Source organism: Oncorhynchus mykiss, chromosome 21 (genome assembly GCF_013265735.2).
Source record: "Oncorhynchus mykiss isolate Arlee chromosome 21, USDA_OmykA_1.1, whole genome shotgun sequence".
Classification (NCBI taxonomy): domain Eukaryota; kingdom Metazoa; phylum Chordata; class Actinopteri; order Salmoniformes; family Salmonidae; genus Oncorhynchus; species Oncorhynchus mykiss.
In genome coordinates, this window is record NC_048585.1 from 60,174,450 (window position 1) to 60,200,788 (window position 26,339).

The window sequence follows — 26,339 nt, forward strand, 5'->3', positions numbered from 1 at the left end:
GGGAAAGATAATTTGTTTGTCAAGCACAAGGGGGACGAACAGTATTATACAAAAATAAACACTCTGATGAGAAGTAACTCACAATAATAATGAATATAAAACATCTTAGCTATGTTACCCAACTAATTCTGATTATTCCCCAACACGCATCGCCGTGCCCTCTCAAATTGTGTAACAATGTGGAGGACTCTATATAGCTCATGCATGGGCATGATTGGTTGACGGTAGGTGGGGGCGGGAGATCCTGTATAAACACAAACTCACTGCCTTGACAACAGGTCTGCGAAGCACAAGAAGTATGAATGCCCTGACTTCTGCAGAGGCCGTATCGCCGTAAATGCTGCACGACCAATGCAGAGCCTTTAAAGCCGATTCAAACTCACATTAAACAGCTCTGCAAACGTTATAGTGTCCACATTTGTTCTTCAGTTGTACATGAAGATAGTTTCTGAATCGGAGCTTCCTGGGCGATAGAGAGGAGACATTATACTAATCGTCGACATACTGGGGCAAACTATTGTTAGCTAGTATCTACAAACAAACCTTTTCTACATAGTTTTATCTCTGGTGTGATCCGCAACAGTTTCCGTAGCCGAATATTCTCCTGGTACTCCACTACCGTTTTCTCAACTTCCCCCGAAAATCTCCACAATAGCAGAGGTTAAGCACTCATTTAAAAGCACACAACACTACTGTAGTTTAGAATTTTTTTGTCGAATGAGAACTGGGTAGCTTATTCAGTTCGGTCAGGCTATCTTTACTCTGTAAACATTTTCAAAATCCAAACACTCGTTTCTAATCCTACTTCCGTGTTCTAGTCTGTGCCTCCCCAAAGACTATTATATATATACAGTGTATATATTCTAACATTTATTTAAGCAGGGAGTCATGCTGAGACCATGGTCTCTTTTGCCAATGAGTTGCGTGCAGTGGCGAGTTTAGCATGTAAATCTTGGTGGGGCAACAACAACAAAAAATATGGGATGCATACCAGCAAAGCCCATACATAACACAACACTAAACAATACATTCAGTCCCAACACCTTACCACTGCTACACCTGGCTATCACCGAAAGCCTTGTCTGGCAGCAAAACAGTTAATTCAGCCTCAATTACTGCTTTTTAAAATAACAAAGCTGATATGGCTGATTTGTTTAAACAAATGTGGTTTCTACTGACAATTGAGAAGTTCAAACTATGTCATAAGGGGACGGCAAGCGGATAACAGACAATCCGTAATCAGCGAGCTAGGACGGACGTAGTCAATATAACTATTTGTTCAGCACTTTTGAAATGTACAGAGAAAGAATTCAGAACATGGGCCCTTCTTACAGTGTTCTCCATGTACACCAAGTCAGAACCATATAATAAATAAAGGGGGCATATAAGCAGGCCGTCATTGAAAATAAGAATTTGTTCTTAACTGACTTGCCTAGTTATATAAAGGTAAACTAAAAAAAATAAACTGGGAACTCTGAAAAACACAAGGTCGAATCGTGATGATGTCATTGATCTTCAGGTCATGGCTCGCGACTTCCAATTCCGAGTTGGATGACCATTCAAAATGAATTTTCCAGTCGGAACTCATTTTTTTCCGGAATTCCCAGTTGTCTTGAACTCAACGAAGTCAAGTTTTCACAATTCTGAGTTAATAGTTGTTTTGAACACGACACAAATCATGCTTCATTGATAGCATGGCCAATGTTGAATGTTTATCATTTTAAACTTGGAAAACAGACCCTTAATCCCAGATTCCTTCCAAAACACTCATCGCTGAATTTGCGATTTCCAACTTGTTGTGTAATGTTTATGTCCAATGGCACCGATACGATTCATCTATAATTTCTCTTCATATGGCAAGGATTAAAAAGGACATGCCAGTAGATTGTCGACTTGATTCATGATGATGACTGCTAGCTAAGATTTTGAAAGTATGATGTTGACATGATCAGTCCATTCAAAGGTGCTGTACATATAAGGTGATTTTACGTCATTTTATCTGTGACCTTCAGCTTTCTTGGATTGGCACTTTTAATGTAACTCTATGGCAGCACTTAAAGGACTAAAATTTTCGAGATCTAGCCTTAGACTTGGCCTCATGAGTGACAGAACACTGAGCCAGTCACAGCGCAATGCTCTGTATTTTCTGATGGCTTGCCCCACCACCACAGAAAGCACTGAGCTGAAAGAACTGCATAACGGAGCTGCTTTACTCAAGAAAACAAAAAAGAGACCATATTTATTAACTCAATGATAAATATATACATTATTTTAACATTGTTGCAAACTGATATGTGACACATATTAAATATGTCATGTACTGTCATGTTGTGTCTTGTCTCTGTCCTTTCCCTTCACCCTGTCTCCCTCTGCTGGTCGTTGTTAGGTTACCTTTTCTCCCCCAATTTCCACCAGCTGTGCCTTGTCTCCTCCTAACCACCTCGTCACCCCGTTTCCCACCTGTTCCCTTTTTCCCTCTGATTAGGTCCCTATATCTCTCTCTGTTTTTGTTCCTGTCCTTGTCGGATTCTTGTTTGTTGTGTTTCATGCCTGAACCAGACTGTCGTCATGTTTGCTGTAACCTTGTCTTGTCCTGTCGGAATCTGCTGGTCCGTCTGAGCCTACCTATGTTTGGTAATTAAAGAAGCTCTGTTTAAGTTAATTCGCTTTTGGGTCCTCATTCACGCACCGTAACAGAAGAATCCGACCAAGAATGGACCCAGCGACTTCGGATCCTCTCCACTCAGCCGTCGGGATCCAGGGAGCGATGCTAGGCAGACACGAGCAGGAAGTGTCTGCTGCTCGACATGCCGTTGAGACCCTGGCCACCCAAGTCTCCAACCTCACAGAACAGGTTCACCATCTCCGCCTCGATCCACCGGCCACTTCCAGGGCTTTCGAATCTCCGGAGCCCAGAATCAATAACCCGCCGTGTTACTCTGGGGAGCCCACTGAATGCCGCTCGTTCCTCACCCAGTGTGATATTGTGTTTTCTCTCCAGCCCAACACTTACTCCAGGAGCACTGCTCGTGTCGCCTACGTCATATCTCTCCTTATTGGACGGGCTCGTGAGTGGGGCACGGCAATCTGGGAGGCAAGGGCTGAGTGTACTAACCAGTATCAGGACTTTAAGGAGGAGATGATACAGGTTTTTGATCGATCTGTTTTTGGGGAGGAGGCTTCCAGGGCCCTGTCTTCCCTATGTCAAGGCAATCGATCCATAACAGACTACTCTATTGAGTTTCGCACTCTTGCTGTCTCCAGTGGCTGGAACGAGCCGGCCTTGCTCGCTCGTCTTCTGGAGGGTCTCCGCGCAGAGGTAAAGGATGAGATTCTCTCCCGGGAGGTTCCTTCCAGCGTGGATTCCTTGATTGAACTCGCTATTCGCATTGAGCGACGGGTTGATCTTCGTCACCGAGCTCGTGGAAAGGAGCTCGCGCTCTCCGTCGCCCCCCTCTCCGCATCACTACCATCTTCCTCTGCCGGCTCGGGTGCTGAGCCCATGCAGCTGGGAGGTATCCGCATCTCGACTAAGGAGAGGGAACGGAGAATCACCAACCGCCTCTGTCTCTATTGCGGTTCCGCTGGTCATTTTGTTACTTCATGTCCAGTAAAAGGCCAGAGCTCGTCAGTAAGCGGAGGGCTACTGGTGAGCGCTACTACTCCTGTCTCTCCTTCAAGATCCTGCACTACCTTGTCGGTCCATCTACGCTGGACCGGTTCGTCAGCTTCCTGCAGTGCCTTAATAGACTCTGGGGCGGAGGGCTGTTTTATGGACGAGACCTGGGCTCGGGAACATGACATTCCTCTCAGACAGTTAAAGGAGCCCACGGCCTTGTTCGCCCTGGATGGTGGTCCTCTCCCCAGGATTCAGCGTGAGACGCTACCTTTAACCCTCACTGTTTCTGGTAATCATAGTGAAACCATTTCCTTTTTAATTTTTCGTTCACCTTTTACACCTGTTGTTTTGGGCCATCCCTGGCTAGTTTGTCATAATCCTTCCATTAATTGGTCTAGTAATTCTATCCTCTCCTGGAACGTCTCTTGTCATGTGAAATGTTTAATGTCTGCTATCCCTCCTGTTTCCTCTGTCTCTTCTTCACAGGAGGAGCCTGGTGATTTGACAGGGGTGCCGGAGGAATATCACGATCTGCGCACGGTGTTCAGTCGGTCCAGGGCCACCTCTCTTCCTCCACACCGGTCGTATGATTGTAGTATTGATCTCCTTCCGGGAACCACCCCCCCCCCCGGGGTAGACTATACTCTCTGTCGGCTCCCGAACGTAAGGCTCTCGAAGATTATTTGTCTGTAGCTCTTGACGCCGGTTCCAATAGTCCCCTCCTCCTCTCCCGCCGGAGCGGGGTTTTTTTTTGTCAAGAAGAAGGACGGGTCTCTGCGTCCCTGCATAGATTATCGAGGGCTGAATGACATAACAGTGAAGAATCGTTATCCGCTTCCTCTTATGTCTTCAGCCTTCGAGATCCTGCAGGGAGCCAGGTTTTTCACTAAGTTGGACCTTCGTAACGCTTACCATCTCGTGCGCATCAGGGAGAGGGACGAGTGGAAGACGGCGTTTAACACTCCGTTAGGGCACTTTGAATACCGGGTTCTTCCTTTCGGCCTCGCTAACGCTCCAGCTGTCTTTCAGGCATTAGTCAATGATGTCCTGAGAGACATGCTGAACATCTTTGTTTTCGTTTACCTTGACAATATCCTGATTTTTTCACCGTCACTCCAGATTCATGTTCAGCACGTTCGACGTGTCCTCCAGCGCCTTTTAGAGAATTGTCTTTTTGTGAAGGCTGAGAAGTGCACTTTTCATGCCTCCTCCGTCACATTTCTCGGTTCTGTTATTTCCGCTGAAGGCATTAAGATGGATCCCGCTAAAGTCCAAGCTGTCATTGATTGGCCCGTCCCTAAGTCACGCGTCGAGCTGCAGCGCTTTCTCGGCTTCGCGAACTTCTATCGTCGTTTCATCCGTAATTTCGGTCAGGTGGCAGCTCCTCTCACAGCCCTTACTTCTGTCAAGACGTGCTTTGAGTGGTCCGTTTCCGCCCAGGGAGCTTTTGATCTCCTCAAGAATCGTTTTACATCCGCTCCTATCCTTGTTACACCTGACGTCTCTAGACAGTTCGTTGTCGAGGTTGACGCGTCAGAGGTGGGCGTGGGAGCCATTCTTTCTCAGCGCTCCCTCTCTGACGACAAGGTCCACCCATGCGCGTATTTTTCTCATCGCCTGTCGCCGTCGGAACGTAACTATGATGTGGGTAACCGCGAACTGCTCGCCATCCGGTTAGCCCTAGGCGAATGGCGACAGTGGTTGGAGGGGGCGACCGTTCCTTTTGTCGTTTGGACTGACCATAGGAACCTTGAGTACATCCGTTCTGCCAAACGACTTAACGACTTTTTTAACGACTTTTTTCGCTCGTTTCGAGTTCGTGATTTCTTATCGTCCGGGCTCTAAGAACACCAAGCCTGATGCTTTGTCTCGTCTCTTCAGTTCTTCAGTAGCCTCCACTGACCCCGAGGGGATTCTCCCTGAGGGGCGTGTTGTCGGGTTGACTGTCTGGGGAATTGAGAGGCAGGTAAAACAAGCGCTCACTCACACTCCGTCGCCGCGCGCTTGTCCTAGGAACCTTCTTTTCGTTCCCGTTCCTACTCGTCTGGCCGTTCTTCAGTGGGCTCACTCTGCCAAGTTAGCCGGCCACCCTGGCGTTCGGGGTACGCTTGCTTCCATTCGCCAGCGTTTTTGGTGGCCCACCCGGGAGCATGACACGCGTCGTTTCGTGGCTGCTTGTTCGGTCTGCGCGCAGACTAAGTCCGGTAACTCTCCTCCTGCCGGCCGTCTCAGGCCGCTTCCTATTCCCTCTCGACCGTGGTCTCACATCGCCTTAGATTTTGTCACCGGACTGCCTTCGTCAGCGGGGAAGACTGTTATTCTTACGGTTGTCGATAGGTTCTCTAAGGCGGCTCATTTCATTCCCCTTGCTAAGCTTCCTTCTGCTAAAGAGACGGCACAAATCATCATCGAGAATGTTTTCAGAATTCATGGCCTTCCGTCAGACGTCGTTTCGGACAGAGGTCCGCAATTCACGTCTCAATTTTGGAGGGAGTTTTGCCGTTTGATTGGGGCTTCCGTCAGTCTCTCTTCCGGCTTTCACCCCCAGTCTAACGGTCAAGCAGAACGGGCCAATCAGACTATTGGTCGCATCTTACGCAGTCTTTCTTTTCGCAACCCTGCGTCTTGGTCAGAACAGCTCCCCTGGGCAGAATACGCCCACAACTCGCTTCCTTCGTCTGCGACCGGGCTATCTCCTTTTCAGAGTAGCCTCGGGTACCAGCCTCCGCTGTTCTCATCTCAGTTCGCCGAGTCCAGCGTCCCCTCCGCTCAGGCTTTTGTCCAACGTTGCGAGCGCACCTGGAAGAGGGTCAGGTCTGCACTTTGCCGTTAAAGGACGCAGACTGTGAGGGCTGCTAATAAGCGTAGAACTAAGAGTCCTAGATATTGTCGCGGTCAGAGAGTTTGGCTCTCCACTCAGAATCTTCCCCTTAAGACGGCTTCTCGCAAGTTGACCCCGCGGTTCATTGGTCCGTTCCGTATTTCTCGGGTCATTAATCCTGTCGCAGTTCGACTTCTTCTTCCGCGATACCTTCGTCGCGTCCACCCGGTCTTCCATGTCTCCTGCATCAAGCCCGTCCTTCGCGCCCCCGCTCGTCTTCCCCCCCCCCCCCATCCTTGTCGAGGGCGCACCCATCTACAGGGTCCGTAGAATTTTGGACATGCGTCCTCGGGGCCGTGGTCACCAGTACCTCGTAGATTGGGAGGGGTACGGTCCTGAGGAGAGGAGTTGGGTTCCCTCTCGGGACGTGCTGGACCGTGCGCTGATCGAGGATTTCCTCCGTTGCCGCCAGGTTTCCTCCTCGAGTGCGCCAGGAGGCGCTCGGTGAGTGGGGGGGTACTGTCATGTACTGTCATGTTGTGTCTTGTCTCTGTCCTTTCCCTTCACCCTGTCTCCCTCTGCTGGTCGTTGTTAGGTTACCTTTTCTCCCCCAATTTCCACCAGCTGTGCCTTGTCTCCTCCTAACCACCTCGTCACCCCGTTTCCCACCTGTTCCCTTTTTCCCTCTGATTAGGTCCCTATATCTCTCTCTGTTTTTGTTCCTGTCCTTGTCGGATTCTTGTTTGTTGTGTTTCATGCCTGAACCAGACTGTCGTCATGTTTGCTGTAACCTTGTCTTGTCCTGTCGGAATCTGCCGGTCCGTCTGAGCCTACCTATGTTTGGTAATTAAAGAAGCTCTGTTTAAGTTAATTCGCTTTTGGGTCCTCATTCACGCACCGTAACAAAATAACCCAATCAGCCCTATAGTTTTTTAATTAGCCACCTGATGTTAGCTCAACAGTCCCGTGCTTTAATCCTGTTATGGTGGGTTCATGTTTAAAGGGATACATGCTAGACTTTGAGATTTCGGTCGTTTTTCTACACACCCAGAGTCAGATGAAATCGTAAATACCATTTTTGGCTCTGAATGTTGTTAGCTTAGCACAATTGCTGGAAGTCTGCCGGTATAGTAGCCAGCTTATTGTAACATTGTACATCTCAATGGCTCTGCAGATGCTATCACAGATTCCATAGTGAGAGAGATAATAATGATCTCTATGCGACAATGGGACAGAGACCGAGGACTTGGATTGAATCTCGTTTCTTATGAATAGTTTCTTATCAGTAAAATTAACAAATGTTCTTTGATGTTCTCCCGAGTGGCGCAGCAGTGATAGAAGTGTCATTACAGACCCTGGTTCGATCTCGGGCTGTATCACAACCAGCTGTGATCGGGAGTCAGAATAAAGCGGCCCACAATTGGCCAATCGTTGTCCGGATTTGAGGGAGGTTTAGCCGGGGTATGCCGTCATTGCAAAATAAGAATATATTCTTAACTGACTTGCCTAGTTAAATAAAGGGTTAAATAAGTTACAAAATAAAAGACAAGATATGGCCGTGTATTACTTTTCCGTGTGAGGCTGTTATCCCTGACGCAACCACTAGATGGCGCTTTAGGTCTACTTCATCTAGCCACAACGGTAGAAACATTAACAAACTGTCTGTTGCAACAGATCATCAATATCAAAGTGTTGTAAAAGGCATCGGTGCACTTAGAAAACACACAGCCCAATCCCTCCCGGTTTTACAACTGGTCATTCAGTACAGCACCGTATCCGTTCAATTGAACATTTTCTTATGTTTTTTTATTTTTTAATGTACTGAACGCAGCCCTGTTGTTCATACGCGTATGTGCCCACTCATTGGCTGGATGGTCCCAGCTGATCTTGCCTGCCTTCCATTGTTAGATCGGTCACGCGACCAGTGGTGTACCATTATTAAGGGCAGTGGCGACCCTGTTTTGAGCCCCAAATTTTGGCATAAAAAGAATTATATAGAATATAGAATATATATATATATATTTATTTATTATTTTGGGGTGGGCGGTGGGGCTTACCTGTTTTGCATGTTATTTTGGCATTAAGTAAAAGTTCAATGTTTATGGCCAAATCCCCACAACGCTACGTAAACAACTCTGAATCATGGATTACAGTTTATCCTGGCCCATGGACTACTTTCAGGGTAAGGTGTAAAAAAAAGTTAACTATCCCTTAATTGAATTTACAAATCAATCGTTGCAATTAGGGCATTAATCAATCAATCAATTAGGGCATCAATCAATTAGGCCATCAATCAATCAATGAGGGCTTCAATCAATCAAGTATGGCACCAATCAATTAATTAGGGCACCAATCAATCAATTAGGGCATTATTAGGATTTATTATTAAACTGAATCTGATAAGCTTTTCACATTGAGGATTTTTCCTTTTTTTAAAAGTTTTTTACTTTGAGCCCAAATCCAACCCCTGACTGTTCTATGCACTCTTTATCTTCTAGTTGTTGCTTTCCCTCCACAGATGCTGTCATGAAGCGCTTCCTGGGTGAAACACAGGAATAAGTGGGAACGGCTTAAAACAGTAAAATGGCTGAATTGAGAAGCGATGAGATAAAAAAAATATATATAATAATGAATAGGATAAAATGTAAGTTTAGTGCTTTGTGTCATTTGTTGTTTTATTACCATGACTACAAGTACACTATATACAGTATACAAAAGTATGTGGACACCCCTTCAAATTAGTGGATTCGGCTATTTCAGCCACACCGTAGCTGACAGGTGTATAAAATCGGGCACACAGCCATACAATCTCCATAGACAAACATTGGCAGTAGAATGAAGAGCTCAGTAACTTTCAACGTGGCACCGTCATAGGATGCCACCTTTCCAACAAGTCAGTTCAAATTTCTGCCCTGCTAGAGCTGCCCCGGTCAACTGCTGTTATCTTGAAGTGGAAACATCTAGGAGCAACAACAGCTCAGCCGCGAAGTGGTAGGCCACACAAGATCACAGAATGGGACCGCCGAGTGCTGAAGCGCATGGTGCGTAAAAATCACCTGTCATCAAAATCATCACACTCACTACTGAGTTCCAAACTGCCTCTGGAAGCAACGTCAGCACAATAACTGTTTCTTCGGGAGCTTCATGAAATGGGTTTCCATGGCCGAGCAGCCGAACACAAGCCTAAGACCATCATGCGCAATGCCAAGCATTGGGGTGCAAAGCTCGCTGTTGGATTCTGGAGCAGTGAAAACGCGTTCTCTGGAGTGATGAATCACGCTTCACCCTCTGGCAGTCCGACGGACCAATCTGGGATTGGCGGATGCCAGGAGAACGCCTGCCCCAATGCATAGTGCCAACTGTAAAGTTTGGTGGAGGACGAATAAGGGTCTGGGGCTGTTGTTCATTGTTTGGGATAGGCCCCTTAGTTTCAGGGAAAGCATCTTAATGCTACAGCATACAATGACATTCTAGATGATTCTGTGCTTCCATGGACACCTGCTCGTCAAACAGCTCATTCCAAAACCATGGCCATTAATATTGAGTTGGTCCGACCTTGGCTGCTATAACATCCTACAGTCTTCTGGGAAGGCTTTCCACTAGATGTTGGAACATTGCTGCAGGGACTTGCCCCATAAAATGCGTGTAATTTGATAAACGGCATCGGGCACATGGATTGGAACATGTGCTTTGGTCAGATGACATGAAAATAGAGTTCTTTGTCCACGCACAGAAGTGGTGGGTTTGGCTTTGAAATTAGAACGCATGAGCATTCTCTCTATGCTTCAAACACTAGTACTGCCAATGGGGGCGGTGTTGCAATCTACTGGATAGCCTGCAGAGTTCTGTCTTACTATCCAGGTCTGTATCCAAACAGATCGAGCTTCTACTTTTAAAAATGCACCTTTCCAGAAACAAGTCTCTCACCGTTGCCGCCTGCTATAGACCACCCTCTGCCCGCAGCTGTGCCCTGGACACCATATGTGAATTGATTGCCCCCCATCTATCTTCAGAGCTCGTGCTGCCAGGTGACCTAAACAGGGACATGCTTAACACCCTGGCCATCCTACAATCTAAGCTTGATGCCCTCAATCTCAAACAAATTATCAATGAACCCATCAGGTACAACCCCAAATCCGTAAACACGGGCACCCTCATAGATATCATCCTAACCAACTTGTCCTCCACCACCAAAACCAAGTCTTCCTTTGGTCACCTTTCCTTCCAGTTCTCTGCTGCCGATGACTGGAACAAATTGCAAAAATCACTGAAGCTGGAGACTCGTATCTCCCGCACTAGCTTTAAGAACCAGCTGTCAAAGCAGCTCACAGATTACTGCACCTGTACGTAGCCCATCTGTAAATAGCCCATCCAAATACCTCATCCCCATACTGTATTTATTTATCTTGCTCCTTTGCACCCCAGTATCTCTACTTGCACATTAATCTTCTGCACATCTACCATTCCAGTGTTTAATTGCTATATTATAATTACTTCGCCACCATGGCCCATTTATTGCCTTACCTCCCTTATCCTACCTCATTTGCACACACTGTGTATATACTTTGTCTACTGTATTATTGACTGTATGTTTGTTTATTCCATGTGTAACTCTGTGTTGTTGTATGTGTCGAACTGCTTCGCAGTTGTAAATAAAGGTGAAATATATATATTTTTTTAAATAGTAAATCTGTAATGGCCTGAAAGGGACCAATCATGGTAGAGAAGCATCACATACTATCTGTGGAATAAGAACTGTAAAATTGTTGCACTTTAAAGACAAGATACTGGTACTTAATGGAGATAATCAAAAATATCCAAATGCTTTTCTTCCAGGGAAGACCAACTAAACTGCACTTTCTACTATCAGTAGTAAAACAAGCAGATGTAACACTATTCAAGTACATGTTGGCAAAGTGGCTTGTGTGTTTGTGTCTGTGGTAGAACGTTATTCTATCAGGGGTTGGCCTCAACTCAGAATTTTTAAATTGACTCTCATTCAACTCGTAAGTTGAAATTGGAATTGAATTGGCCACACCCCACAGGATGTAGAATTTGAGTTTGAGTGACAGAAAGTGGATTTTAATTCAGTGCAATTCAAATTATTTCCACTCAGTCATAGAACATGAGAGTTTCATTGAATCTGACAGGTCACACCTCCAGATAACAAATAATATATAACTTTTCTCTGGAAACAATATTCATATACTCTTTTAACTTTAGTGCTTAGTGCCAATTATATATCCACCAAAAATGTCATTTGTTTGGCTTCTTTTTGAAGGCCCTCCAGGGTAAACTTGAGGGTTAAACTAATGCATTCTGGGAATGTAGTATTTCCCCCATATTGAACAAGTGATTAGTGAAATATACCCAGCTAGCACATTTGGTTCCTTGGAGGTCAAATAATAATAATCACAGGCAGAACAGTTGAAACTGGAGCAGCAGCACGGCCAGGTGGACCGGGGACAGCAAGGAGTCATCATGCCAGGTAGTCCTGAGGCATGGTCCTAGGGCTCAGGTCCTCCGAGAGAGATAGAGAAAGAAAGAGAGACTGGTTCTGGGTTCTCCCATTGGTTCTAGGAACAAAGCCATAAGTTCCCTGACCAGTAAAACAGATCTTTTTTTTTTTTTTTGGTCAGAAGTGAAAAACGTGTCTGTTTTAGGGAACGCTAACTTTTATGTTGCAGACAGGTTCTGAAAATGTTTTACTGTGGTTCCCTGAAAATTTTCCTGAAAGGTTTTATTAAGACCAGAAATTATTTTCATAAGACTATTTTCATAAGACTTTTAATAACACCACTATCTGAGTGTTTTGAACAACACAGATAGGACGCGTGAAAATTATTTTGCTTCAAAAATCATGCAAACACATTTATTTTTTATTGTTGCATGGCGTCAGTGAGAGTCGAACCTAATACAAAGCTGTTCATTTTTTAGTCTGTTCAAACAGACTATAGATAAAAACAGGATAGATAGAGTTTGTTGATGCTGGGAACAAGCATATGTTCTTAAATAACATTCTTAGAATGTTCTCTGAACGTTACTAAACTTTTCTTGTGTTTTTTTTCACGAGTGAAAACATTTTTAAACATGAGTTTAAATAGAACCATGAGGAAACCTGTAGGAAACATTATTGCTGTCCCCAGTCCACCTGGCCGTGCTGCTGCTCCAGTTTCAACTGTTCTGCCTGTGATTATTATTATTGGACCATGCTGGTCATTTATGAACATTTGAACATCTTGGCCATGTTCTGTTATAATCTCCACCCGGCACAGCCAGAAGAGGACTGGCCACCCCTCATTGCCTGGTTCCTCTCTAGGTTTCTTCCTAGGTTCTGGCCTTTCTAGGGAGTTTTTCCTAGCCTACGTGCTTCATCACCTGCATTGCTTGCTGTTTGGGGTTTTAGGCTGTGTTTCTGTACAGCACTTTGAGATATCAGCTGATGTACGAAGGGCTATATAAATACATTTGATTTGATAATATAGAATTGAAGAGTAATTTGAATTTCATAGAATTTCACATTATTCAATTATTTTTCCTTTAATTCAAATTGCAAATCTGTATCCTGTTTACTACTTCAATTCAAATTTAATTCAAATTCAAGAGTTTAATTTGAATTTAGGAGACATTCTCAATGGGCGGCAAGTAGCCTCGTGGTTAGAGTGTTGAACTAGTTAACCGTAAAGGTTGCAAGATCAAATCCCTGAGCTGACAAGGTAAACATGTTGTTCTGCCCCTGAATAAGACAGCTAACCCACTGTTCCTAGGCTGTCATTGAAAATAATAACGTGTTCTTAACTGACTTGCCCTAGTTAAATAAAGATTCAATTCTGAATTGAGCACAACCCTGTAGTCTAAACTGTTCCATCATTTCCTCGTTGTTGTGGTGAGCTGCCTCTGTGATTGTGGCTTCTCTGACACATTCCGTGCTGCTAGATGTTAAGTGTTCTGGTTATGGCTCATTAAAGCTTATCTGGTCAAAGTCCACTTGTAGGTGAAGGGGTTGACCGGTGGAGAAATGAGAAAGAGAGCGAGTGAGAGAGAAGTGCGAAGGTGAGAGAGAAACTGAGGTTGAATGGTTTGTTGTTTGATGACAAAGGTGAGGGTAGGGTGAGAGAGAAAAGGCAACATAAAAAGCTATATACAGTGTCTTGCGAAAGAATTCGGCCCCCTTGAACTTTGCGACCTTTTGCCACATTTCAGGCTTCAAACATAAAGATATAAAACTGTATTTTTTGGGACAAGTGGGACACAATCATGAAGTGGAACGACATTTATTGGATATTTCAAACTTTTTCTCGCTTGGGGTATGTCTCTATCAGTTTTGCACATCGAGAGACTGACATTTTTTCCCATTCCTCCTTGCAAAACAGCTCGAGCTCATTGAGGTTGGATGGAGAGCATTTGTGAACAGCAGTTTTCAGTTCTTTCCACAGATTCTCGATTGGATTCAGGTCTGGACTTTGACTTGGCCATTCTAACACCTGGATATGTTTATTTTTTAACCATTCCATTGTAGATTTTGCTTTATGTTTTGGATCATTGTCTTGTTGGAAGACAAATCTCCGTCCCAGTCTCAGGTCTTTTGCAGACTCCATCAGGTTTTCTTCCAGAATGGTCCTGTATTTGGCTCCATCCATCTTCCCATCAATTTTAACCATCTTCCCTGTCCCTGCTGAAGAAAAGCAGGCCCAAACCATGATGCTGCCACCACCATGTTTGACAGTGGGGATGGTGTGTTCAGGGTGATGAGCTGTGTTGCTTTTATGCCAAATATAACGTTTTGCATTGTTGCCAAAAATTTCAATTTTGGTTTCATCTGACCAGAGCACCTTCTTCCACATGTTTGGTGTGTCTCCCAGGTGGCTTGTGGCAAACTTTAAACAGCACTTTTTATGGATATCTTTAAGAAATGGCTTTCTTCTTGCCACTCTTCCATAAAGGCCAGATTTGTGCAATATACGACTGATTGTTGTCCTATGGACAGAGTCTTCCACCTCAGCTGTAGATCTCTGCAGTTCATCCAGAGTGATCATGGGCCTCTTGGCTGCATCTCTGATCAGTCTTCTCCTTGTATAAGCTGAAAGTTTAGAGGGACGGCCAGGTCTTGGTAGATTTGCAGTGGTCTGATACTCCTTCCATTTCAATATTATCGCTTGCACAGTGCTCCTTGGGATGTTTAATGCTTGGGAAATCTTTTTGTATCCAAATCCGGCTTTAAACTTCTTCACAACAGTATCTCGGACCTGCCTGGTGTGTTCCTTGTTCTTCATGATGCTCTCTGCGCTTTTAACGGACCTCTGAGACTATCACAGTGCAGGTGCATTTATACGGAGACTTGATTACACACAGGTGGATTGTATTTATCATCATTAGTCATTTAGGTCACCATTGGATCATTCAGAGATCCTCACTGAACTTCTGGAGAGAGTTTGCTGCACTGAAAGTAAAGGGGCTGAATAATTTTGCACGCACAATTTTTCAGTTTTTGATTTGTTAAAAAAGTTTGAAATATCCAATAAATGTCGTTCCACTTCATGATTGTGTCCCACTTGTTGTTGATTCTTCACAAAAAAATACAGTTTTATATCTTTATGTTTGAAGCCTGAAATGTGGCAAAAGGTCGCAAAGTTCAAAGGGGCCGAATACTTTCGCAAGGCACTGTATAAATAACTGACACGTCTTTTCTTTCCTCTCTTTCTCTCTCTTCCTCTTTCTCTCAGGCACAGTGTCTTTGGTTTGTTGAGTTTCTGTTACCAACCTCAACACTGATCGGTTCACTTCCTGTCACACACACACACACATTTACATGCACACACGCAGAGTCACACAACAGTCACACAACACACACATGCAGGAACATGGTGGTTTAGACCACAAATACAAACCCTCAGAGTTGGCTGGACATACAAACAGACAGGAGTACCGGTTTCTTTCTCTCTACAAGTCAACCCTTCTACAACTCAGGTACCTGTGCTTTTTTTTTTTTTTTTACATAATGTTCTCTAACACATCATTTTCTAACATACTGTTGTCTAACATCACGATCTCCTATTGATACTGTGACAGGTGTTACAGAAGTTTATAATTCCCGAGACACAACAAGAATGTCAGCTATGAGGTAGTGTGATGTTATATTCCGGTATAACAAAGACAGACAGAGAGAAAGACAAGGTTCTGAATGCTTTGGATCTGTGTTTAAACACACCAGGCGAGTTACTAATACATTAACTGTTGAATATTAATATAAATATAGTTTTTTTGTTGTTTTACATAATGTTTCACAATTGTGGAAGTTGTATCTCTCTCTAGGGAATAATCTTTCCACAATAAAGTGTTCAGATGTGTGTAAACTAAGATATGAATTCTTCTCTGTTTTAGATACAGTACAGTGAACTATCACACAACTTCGCAAAAAAATATGTTTTTTCGTTTTTTTCCCCTAAAGATTAAGTTTAGTGTGAAATTAGATCATCGTTAATCTCATGTCTATAAACACGGTGACAAGTTGTCACCAGGAAGTGACAGTATCACACTTAAAGAGAAACTGCCCCTAAAAAACAAATCTGCTTCTTATTTTGAAAATGGCCTATTGTGACATCGATATGAGTCAGAAACATTGATTCTAGTGTCAAAATTGACTACAAAAATGTAAATAGGATAATTTTGATCATAAAATCAAAAGTCTCAATGCAAAAACTGAGATGAGCAAGATGATTGGATAAAAGGGTCTGTCATAGAATGAAGGGAACCACAACAGTTTTCCTTGGGTTGGATTTATTTCAATCCTGCCCACAGCTGGTAACACCCAAGTAATCCTCAATTAGGAGTCTAGCTGCATGGGACCCCATTGTAATCCCCATGGTCAATTTGGTTTGATATTGGATATCCCTATGGGGGCTGGTTAAGGACCATTAGTAAATTACACAATATTACATGGGACAATATTTTAAAAGATCAATAACTCCAAATTTCAATGATTAAAAAAAAAATCTCAAACCAACTACAGTTCATTCGGAAAGTATTCAGACCCCTTCACCTTTTTCCACATTTTATTACATTACAGCCTTTATTCTAACATGGATTACATCGTTTTTGCCCCCTCATCAATCTACACACTAAACCCCATAATGACAAAGCAAAAACAGTTTGTTTTATTTACGTTTTTAAAAATGTATAAAAATATAAAAAATTAGAAATATCACATTTACACATTTACATAAGTATTCAGACCCTTTTACTCAGTACTTTGTTAAGTATTCAGACCTTTTACTCAGTACTTTGTTAAGTATTCAGACCCTTTTACTCAGTACTTTAAGTATTCAGACCCTTTTACTCAGTACTTTAAGTATTCAGACCCTTTTACTCAGTACTTTGTTAAGTATTCAGACCCTTTTACTCAGTACTTTGTTAAGTATTCAGACAATTTACTCAGTACTTTGTTAAGTATTCAGACCCTTTTACTCAGTACTTTGTTAAGTATTCAGACCCTTTTACTCAGTACTTTGTTAAGTATTCAGACCCTTTTACTCAGTACTTTAAGTATTCAGACCCTTTTACTCAGTACTTTGTTAAGTATTCAGACCCTTTTACTCAGTACTTTAAGTATTCAGACCCTTTTACTCAGTACTTTGTTAAGTATTCAGACCCTTTTACTCAGTACTTTAAGTATTCAGACCCTTTTACTCAGTACTTTGTTAAGTATTCAGACCCTTTTACTCAGTACTTTGTTGAATCATTGGCAGTGACTACAACCTTGAGTATTGTCTGGTATGACGGCACAAGCTTGGTACACCTGTATTTGGGGAGTTTTTTCCATTCTTCTCTGCAGAACCTCTCAAACTCTGTCAGGTTGGATGGGGGAGCGTCGCTGCACAGCTATTTTCAGGTCTCTCAAGAGATGTTTGAATCAGGTTTAAGTCCGGGCTCAGGCTGGGCCACTCAAGGAAATTCAGAGACTTGTCCCGAAGCCACTCCTAATTTTGTCTTGGCTGTGTGCTTAGGGTCGTTGTCCTGTTGGAAGGTAAACCTTCATCCCAGAGGTCCTGAGAGCTCTGGAGCACGTTTTCATCAAGGATCTCTCTGTACTTTGCTCCGTTCATCTTTCCCTCGATCCTGACTAGTCTCCCAGTCCCTGCTGCTGAAAAATATCACCACAGCATGATGCTGCCACCACAATGCGTCACTGTCGGGATGGTGCCAGGTTTCCTCCAGATGTGACACTTGGCATTCAGGCGAAATAGTTCAATCTTGGTTTCATCAGACCAGTGAATTTTGTTTCTCATAGTCTGAGAGTCTTCAGGTCCCTTTTGGCAAACTACAAGTGGGCTGTCATGCCACTCTACCATGTGGCTTCTGTCTGGCCACTCTACCATAAAGGCCTGATTTGTGGAGTGCTACAGAGAAGAATGTCCTTCTGGAAGGTTATCCCATCTCCACAGAGGAACTCTGGAGCTCTCTCAGAGTGACCATCGGGTTCTCGGTCACCTCCCTGACCAAGGCCCTTAGCCCCCGATTGCTCAGTTTGGCCAGGTGGCCTGCTCTAGTAGAGCCTCGGTGGTTCCAAACTTCTTCCATTTAAGAATTATGGAGGCCACTGTTCTAGGGGACCTTCAATGCTGCAGAACAGGAGAACATGATAGAACCATGATAAAACCTGTAGGAAACATCATGCTGAAGTACTGAAATTCCCACAGAAGAACGTAATTTCTAAAGGGGTCACTCATAACTCATCTCTCTCTCTTTTAATTGTTTTATTTATTTAACCTTTATTTAACCAGGCATGTCAATTAAGAACAAGTTATTATTTACATTGATGGCCTCTCTCCACCTCCCCACCCTCCCCTCTCTCTCCGTTCTCCCCCAGATGGAGTTTGCCTGCAGTCACGTAGTGTGTAACTGGAGCCCAGAAGGGAGTTTAATGGGGGGCTCAGATGAGGGGGGTTCAGGTTTGAGTGTGTACCCCTGTAGTCCTCCAGGTGAGGGGGGGACCACAGATCCAGGTGTAGCCCTCAGACTGTCCGTCACAGAGCACATGTACGACAACCGCATCTCAGTCATCCCTCAGCAAGGTAATGTACAGACATGGTACCTCTCAACACACATACAGACTGCTGCTGCTGCTGAGAGAACCACTCAGTTTCACACTCAGAGGAAATGTCTGTGTGGGGTGAAGAGTGACAGAGGTGTGAAGATGTCAAGCCATAGGAAACTTCACGTACACATACACTGGCCTAGATGATTTCTTATCAGCTCTCACTGCAGTGTCACCGTGTTCAAACCTGCATTGTTAGGCTGGGTTTCTGTACAGCACTTTAAGATATCAGCTGATGTACGAAGGGCTATATAAATAAATTTGATTTGATTTGATTTGAAACCTCATCCTTCACACACACACACTTGAGCTCCATGCAGCTAAGAATGATGATGAAGAAGAAGATGAGGAAGGTGATACTATTGATGATGATACAATTGATACTATTGATACTATTGATGATGATACTATTGATGATGATACTATTGATACTATTGATACTATTGATGATGATACTATTGATACTATTGATACTATTGATGATAATACTATTGATACTATTGATACTATTGATACTATTGATGATAATACTATTGATACTATTGATACTATTGATGATGATACTATTGATACTATTGATGATGATACTATTGATACTATTGATGATAATACTATTGATACTATTGATACTATTGATACTATTGATGATAATACTATTGATACTATTGATGATGATACTAATGATACTATTGATAATATGGATGATAATACTATTGATAATATTGATAATATGGATGATAATACTATTGATAATATGGATGATGATACTATTGATAATATTGATGATGATACTATTGATGATACTATTGATAATATTGATGATATTGATAATATTGATGATATTGATGATAATACTATTGATGATATTGATGATGATACTAATGATACTATTGATAATATGGATGATATTGATAATATTGATGATATTGATGATAATACTATTGATAATATTGATGATAATGATAATATTGATGATATTGATGATGATACTATTGATAATATGGATGATATTGATAATATTGATGATATTGATGATAATACTATTGATAATATGGATGATGATACTATTGATAATATTGATGATAATACTATTGATAATATTGATGATATTGATGATAATACTATTGATACTATTGATGATAATACTATTGATAATATGGATGATGATACTATTGATAATATTGATGATAATACTATTGATAATATTGATGATATTGATGATAATACTATTGATACTATTGATGATGATACTATTGATACTATTGATATTATTGATGATGATACTATTGATGATATTGATGATAATACTATTGATACTATTGATACTATTGATAATATTGATGGTATTGATGATGATACTATTGATACTATTGATGATATTGATGATAATACTATTGATAATATTGATGATATTGATGATGATACTATTGATGATATTGATGATAATACTATTGATACTATTGATATTATTGATGATGATACTATTGATGATATTGATAATAATATTGATATTGATGGTGATGATATTTGGTATTTTAGGGTATTTTATTAGGATCCCCGTTAGCTGTTGTGAGAGCCTCGGCTATTCTTCCTGCAGTCCACACACAAAACATGAAACATGACATAATACAGAACATTAATAGACAAGAACAGCTCCAGGACAGAACAACATCAATAATATTGATGATGGTGATGTTTGTTTCCTCCTTTCTTCAGAGCCAGGACTAGTGCCCCCACCTTTGCCCCCTCGACGTTTTGAGTCTCAGGAGTACCCACAATGCACCTCTCTGCCTCCCCCACCTCCCCCTCTTTCCTCTCTGCCTCCCCCCCTACCAGCCCGAGGTGAGTATTTGGTTTGATTCCACATGCTTTTGTTTCTGAATACAGCCCAAGTTGTTGGCTGGGGTAAGATGTACTGTAGGCTATAGCGGGTGTATGTGTGGTTCAGTGGTTATTACTGTGATGGTTGTTACGTATCTGGGTCTCATCAATGTGTGTGTGTGTGTGTGTGTGTGTGTGTGTGTGTGTGTGTGTGTGTGTGTGGTGTGTGTGTGTGTGTGTGTGTGTGTGTGTGTGTGTTCTCAGGTGCGGAAGGCCGAGGAGAGCAGAGCATCAGATTGAAGGCTAATGTTAATGTTCTCTCTCTCAGTGTTGGACGACTCGTAGATATCAGTAGAGGTGAGTGTATGGTTGGTCACATACACACACACACACACACAGAGGAGTCTACTGAGGGGAGGACGGCTCATAATTATGCCGGGCATGGAGTCAATGGAATGGAATAAAACACACCAGCCATTATTATGAGCCGCCCTCTCCTAAGCAGCCTCCACTGCACACACCATCATTCTCTCTCCCTCTCCTCCACAGCATCTGGAATCCAGACCACTCAGTGTCCCGTGATGCACTGTGGGAGATGTAGTGCTGCCCTGTCCTCCCTGAGTTCTGTACAGAACACACAGGAAACTGCTGTGAGTTTACTCTCTCTCTCTCTGTTGAAAAGGTTTAGACTCAAACTGCAGCATTGTCTCACACCTGGAACACATCTCTCTCTCTATCTCTCTCTCTCTAGGTGTGGCTGTGTGAGTTCTGTGGTCTCCAGAACACCCTGTCTACTTCAGGTCCTGGTTCCAAGGTGGGCCCCAGGGTTAGAGGGGCTCCTAGAGGGAGAGATGTGATCTACCTCCTCCGTCAGACAGACCAGGACTACGAAAACCTGGAGGATGTCATGGTGGTCTTCTGTGTTGATATATCTGGGAGCATGAGTGTCACCTCTGAGGTGTGTTGTCTGTCTGTCTGTCTGTCTGTCTGTCTGTCTGTCTGTCTGTCTGTCTGTCTGTCTGTCTGTCTGTCTGTCTGTCTGTCTGTCTGTCTACAAGCTACGGCTGTACCTCAACCTGTCCGTCTACAAACTATGGCTGTACCTCAATCCCACTGCATCTATATTTTCTTCCCAGGTCACCCCAGGGAATCCTATGAGGTCAGCAACCTACGTCTCCCGACTACAGGTATGTATGTTTGTCCCAGTGTTCTTCAGACTGGATACTGAGGGTCTACTAAAGGAGCTGAACGGTGGGACAAAACATTTAAAATAAACAAGATAACCAATGTAAAATATACGGTGTACTTTATATAGGTATATAGGTGAAACATCACAGCACAGTTGATAAAATCTATGGCAAATAGACATCTGAACTGGATGGTGTTCAGAGATAGATGGGAGGGGTTGAGTGGAGCTGAAGGATGGGACTGGATGGGGTTCAGACATAGATGGGAGGGGTTGAGTGGAGCTGAAGGATGGGACTGGATGGGGTTCAGACATAGATGGGAGGGGTTGAGTGGGGCTGAAGGATGGGACTGGATGGGGTTCAGACATAGATGGGAGGGGTTGAGTGGAGCTGAAGGATGGGACTGGATGGGGTTCAGACATAGATGGGAGGGGTTGAGTGGAGCTGAAGGATGAGACTGGATGGTGTTCAGAGATAGATGGGAGGGGTTGAGTGGAGCTGAAGGATGGGACTGGATGGGGTTCAGACATAGATGGGAGGGGTTGAGTGGAGCTGAAGGATGGGACTGGATGGTGTTCAGAGATAGATGGGAGGGGTTGATTGGAGCTGAAGAATGGGACTGGATGGTGTTCAGAGATAGATGGGAGGGGTTGAGTGGAGCTGAAGAATGGGACTGGATGGTGTTCAGAGATAGATGGGAGGGGTTGAGTGGAGCTGAAGAATGGGACAAAAAAAACAACTCGTAACTAATGTAAAATATACTTTGTCCGTAAAATGGATATAGAATGAATAAGCTGGATGTCACGATCGTCGTATGAAGCGGACCAAAGCGCAGCGTGCTATGTGTTCATGATGAATATTTAATAAAAGAAAGCACTGAACACCGAATACAAACTATACAAAAACAATAAACGAAATAACGACCGTGAAGCTATAATGAGACCTGTGCTGACACAAGCAACTAACATAGACAATCACCCACAAAAAAACAGTGAAACCCAGGCTACCTAAGTATGATTCTCAATCGGAGACAACTAATGACACCTACCTCTGATTGAGAACCATACTAGGCCGAAACATAGAAATCCCAAAATCATAGAAAAACAAACATAGACTGCCCACCCCAACTCACGCCCTGACCATACTAAATAAATACAAAACAAAGGAAATAAAGGTCAGAACGTGACACTGGAAGTGTTGTTGTCCATTAGTTTGCTCCAATTAAGGGAGGGGTGGTAGGGGTAGGGGAAAATAATAATAAATATATTTATTATAATATATATATATATATATATATACAGTATATTGTTTAATAATTTTTAAAATATTTTATTACACCTTTATTTAACTAGGCAAGTCAGTTAAGAGCAAATTCTTATTTTCAATGATGACCTACCAAAAGGCAAAAGGCCTCCTAAAATCCATTAAATAAATATACAGGACAAAACACACACATCATGATGAGAGACAACACAACACTAAAATAATATACACAGTGGGCTCCAACATTACTGGCACCCCTGACAATGCACAAACAATACTTAAAAAATATATAAACAATATAATGATATAGATAAACTCAAAATACCAAACGTGAGAAATCCTGTACATTATTAATGTTTCAATGGAACCAAAATCATTTACTGATTTAATTAAAAATTGATGTCCTCCAAGTCAGGGTTTCACCCCTACAAATTATTGTAAAAAACATCTATCAAAATTATACCAGGAATTTAATTCCACTTATTTTAATGAATCTAAGTCTTAAGGAACTATATTGAGCCATTTCATCGCTTCTTGTTTCGCTAGGGTATATAAATGAGGTAACACGCATGCATTTGCAACATTTACCTAGAACTATGGTAAAACAACAAGTTTCCTGTCACATTGCCTCAGACTGGAAAACTACTGGGGGACAGTTGTGTATGACTCAGATTTTGTGAACTGTAGTAGTGTATTTGAGTTATGACAAGATAACCTACTCTGTATCATAACATCTAGTAATCTACAACAGAGTTATGACAAGATAACCTACTCTGTGTCATAACATCTAGTAATCTACAACAGAGTTATGACAAGATAACCTACTCTGTATCATAACATCTAGTAATCTACAACAGAGTTATGACAAGATAATCTACTCTGTGTCATAACATCTAGTAATCAACAACAGAGTTATGACAAGATAACCTACTCTGTATCATAACATCTAGTAATCAACAACAGAGTTATGACAAGATAACCTACTCTGTATCATAACATCTAGTAATCTACAACAGAGTTATGACAAGATAACCTACTCTGTATCATAACATCTAGTAATCAACAACAGAGTTATGACAAGATAACCTACTCTGTATCATAACATCTAGTAATCGACAACAGAGTTATGCCAAGATAACCTACTCTGTATCATAACATCTAGTAATCAACAACAGAGTTATGACAAGATAACCTACTCTGTATAATAACATCTAGTAATCAACAACAGAGTTATGACAAGGTAACCTACTCTGTATCATAACATCTAGTAATCAACAACAGAGTTATGACAAGATAACCTACTCTGTATCATAACATCTAGTAATCTGCAACAGAGTTATGACAAGAGAACCTACTCTGTATCATAACATCTAGTAATCAACAACAGAGTTATGACAAGATAACCTTCTCTGTATCATAACATCTAGTAATCAACAACAGTTATGACAAGATAACCTACTCTGTATCATAACATCTAGTAATCTACAACAGAGTTATGACAAGATAACCTACTCTGTATCATAACATCTAGTAATCAACAACAGAGTTATGACAAGATAACCTACTCTGTGTCATAACATCTAGTAATCAACAACAGAGTTATGACAAGATAACCTACTCTGTATCATAACATCTAGTAATCAACAACAGTTATGACAAGATAACCTACTCTGTATCATAAAATCTAGTAATCGACAACCGAGTTACGACAAGATAACCTACTCTGTACCATAACATCTAGTAATCAACAACAGAGTTATGACAAGATAAATAACCTCCCTCTCTCTATAGCCCTCAGCCTCCCTCCCTCCCTCCCTCCTTCCCTCCCTCCCTCCCTCTCTCTATAGCCCTCAGCCTCCCTCCCTCTCTCTATAGCCCTCAACCTCCCTCCCTCCCTCTCTCTATAGCCCTCAACCTCCCTCCCTCTCTCTATAGCCCTCAGCCTCCCTCCCTCCCTCCCTCCCTCCCTCTCTCTATACCACTCTCTCTAAACAGGTCCTGCTGTGACACAATTCATACATTTTTTTAATGTATGATTTGTCTCTGACTCTTATTTGAAATGGTGTCACCTAATTACTTAACCCACTCTCCTCTGTGTGTCTGTTGGTGACACTGACATTCTAACATTCTGACTAATTGTGTGATGTTTGTTGGTTCCATTGAAACATTAATACAGTACAGTATTTCTCACCTTGATATTTTGAGTTTCTCTCTATAATTATATTGTTTATATATATATTTTTTTATTATTGTTTGTGTATTGCCAGTCAGGGGTGCCAGTAATTTTGGAGCCACTGTATATATATATCTTAAAATGTATATATGGGGATTGGAAATGATGCAGACAATTACATTGAGCCACAATCTATTTGCAGTATGAAAGCTGATCCACCTCCTAAAAAGAAAAGACAAGTCTATTTCAGATGGAATGCAGAGTCTGGAAACGTAAAATGCTAGAAGGCTTCTATTAAAAGGAATGATATGTCAATGCTTCTCTCTCTCTCTCTCTCTCTCTCTCTCTCTCTCTCTCTCTCTCTCTCTTTCTGTAGAGTATTCAGGATGCCCTCCAGAGGGCACTGTCCTCTCTACTTAAGACTTCACCTCTCCGCCGAGTCGCCATTGTTACCTTCAATGACGAGGTATTGATTGATTTATTGATTGATTTGGGGTCCAAAAAAATTGAACGAGGCAGTGGATTTGGAGGGAGGGAGGGAGGCTGAGGGGTGTAGAGAGAGGGTGGGAGAGAGGGTTGGAGGGAGGTTAGGAGGCTGAGGGGTATAGAGAGAGGGGGGGTTGGAGGGAGGCTGAGGGAGTGAAGGAGGGTTGGAGGGAGGCTGAGGGGTATAGAGAGAGGGAGGGAGGCTGAGGGGTATAGAGAGAGAGAGGGAGGGTGGGTTGGAGGGAGGCTGAGGGAGGGAAAGAGGCTGAGGGAGGGTTGGAGGGAAAGAGGGAGGAAGGTTGAGGGGTATGTAGAGGAGGGAGGCAGGGAAACAGGTCCTGCTGTGACACAAATCATACATTTTTTTAACGTGTGATTTTTCTCTGACTCATATTTGAAATGGTGTCACCTATTTACTAAACCACTTTCCTCTGTGTGTCTGTTGGTGACACTGACATTCTAACATTCTGACTGAGTAAAACTCAGCAAGCACTCACCTCTTGTTGTGCCTTATCAACGTAGAGAGACATAGAGAGACAAATAATCTCTATTCCTTTTTTGTATGTAGTTTAAGATAAGAGTTATAAGAGTCGTATTACTAACTATGCACTCTCTCCGAAGATTTAGAATAATTAGTGTTTAGCGCCTTTGGGTTTGAGAAATCAGCTTTACAAATTATTTAAATGAATTATTATTAAAGGCCCAGTGCTGTCAAAAACGTGATTTCCCTGTGTTTTATATATATTTCCACACTATGAAGTTGGAATAATAAAAACTGTGAAATTGTGAAAATGATGATTAATGCCCTTTAAGTGTGAGAGCTGTTAGAGAAGGCTGCCAGAAATGCTTGCTTGTTATGGATGTGTAGGGTTTTG

The 26,339-nt window shown here is 42.4% G+C and overlaps 1 protein-coding gene across 2 annotated transcripts in view; it reads left to right on the forward strand.

Moving 5' to 3' along the window:
* Window positions 1-15,065: 15,065 nt before the first annotated feature.
* Window positions 15,066-26,339, forward strand: part of si:dkey-9k7.3 (circularly permutated Ras protein 1) — a 43,634-nt gene continuing 32,360 nt past the window's right edge. The window contains exons 1-8 of one of the 2 annotated variants that reach the window (XM_036958309.1): window positions 15,066-15,407; window positions 18,307-18,511; window positions 20,251-20,376; window positions 20,620-20,712; window positions 20,905-21,005; window positions 21,107-21,313; window positions 21,492-21,542; window positions 25,355-25,444. In XM_036958309.1, the coding sequence (XP_036814204.1) occupies window positions 18,307-18,511; window positions 20,251-20,376; window positions 20,620-20,712; window positions 20,905-21,005; window positions 21,107-21,313; window positions 21,492-21,542; window positions 25,355-25,444 (873 nt within the window). In that variant the 5' untranslated portion in view covers window positions 15,066-15,407. The remainder of the gene's footprint in view (window positions 15,408-18,306; window positions 18,512-20,250; window positions 20,377-20,619; window positions 20,713-20,904; window positions 21,006-21,106; window positions 21,314-21,491; window positions 21,543-25,354; window positions 25,445-26,339) is intronic. The other variant, XM_036958310.1, reaches the window with a different exon arrangement.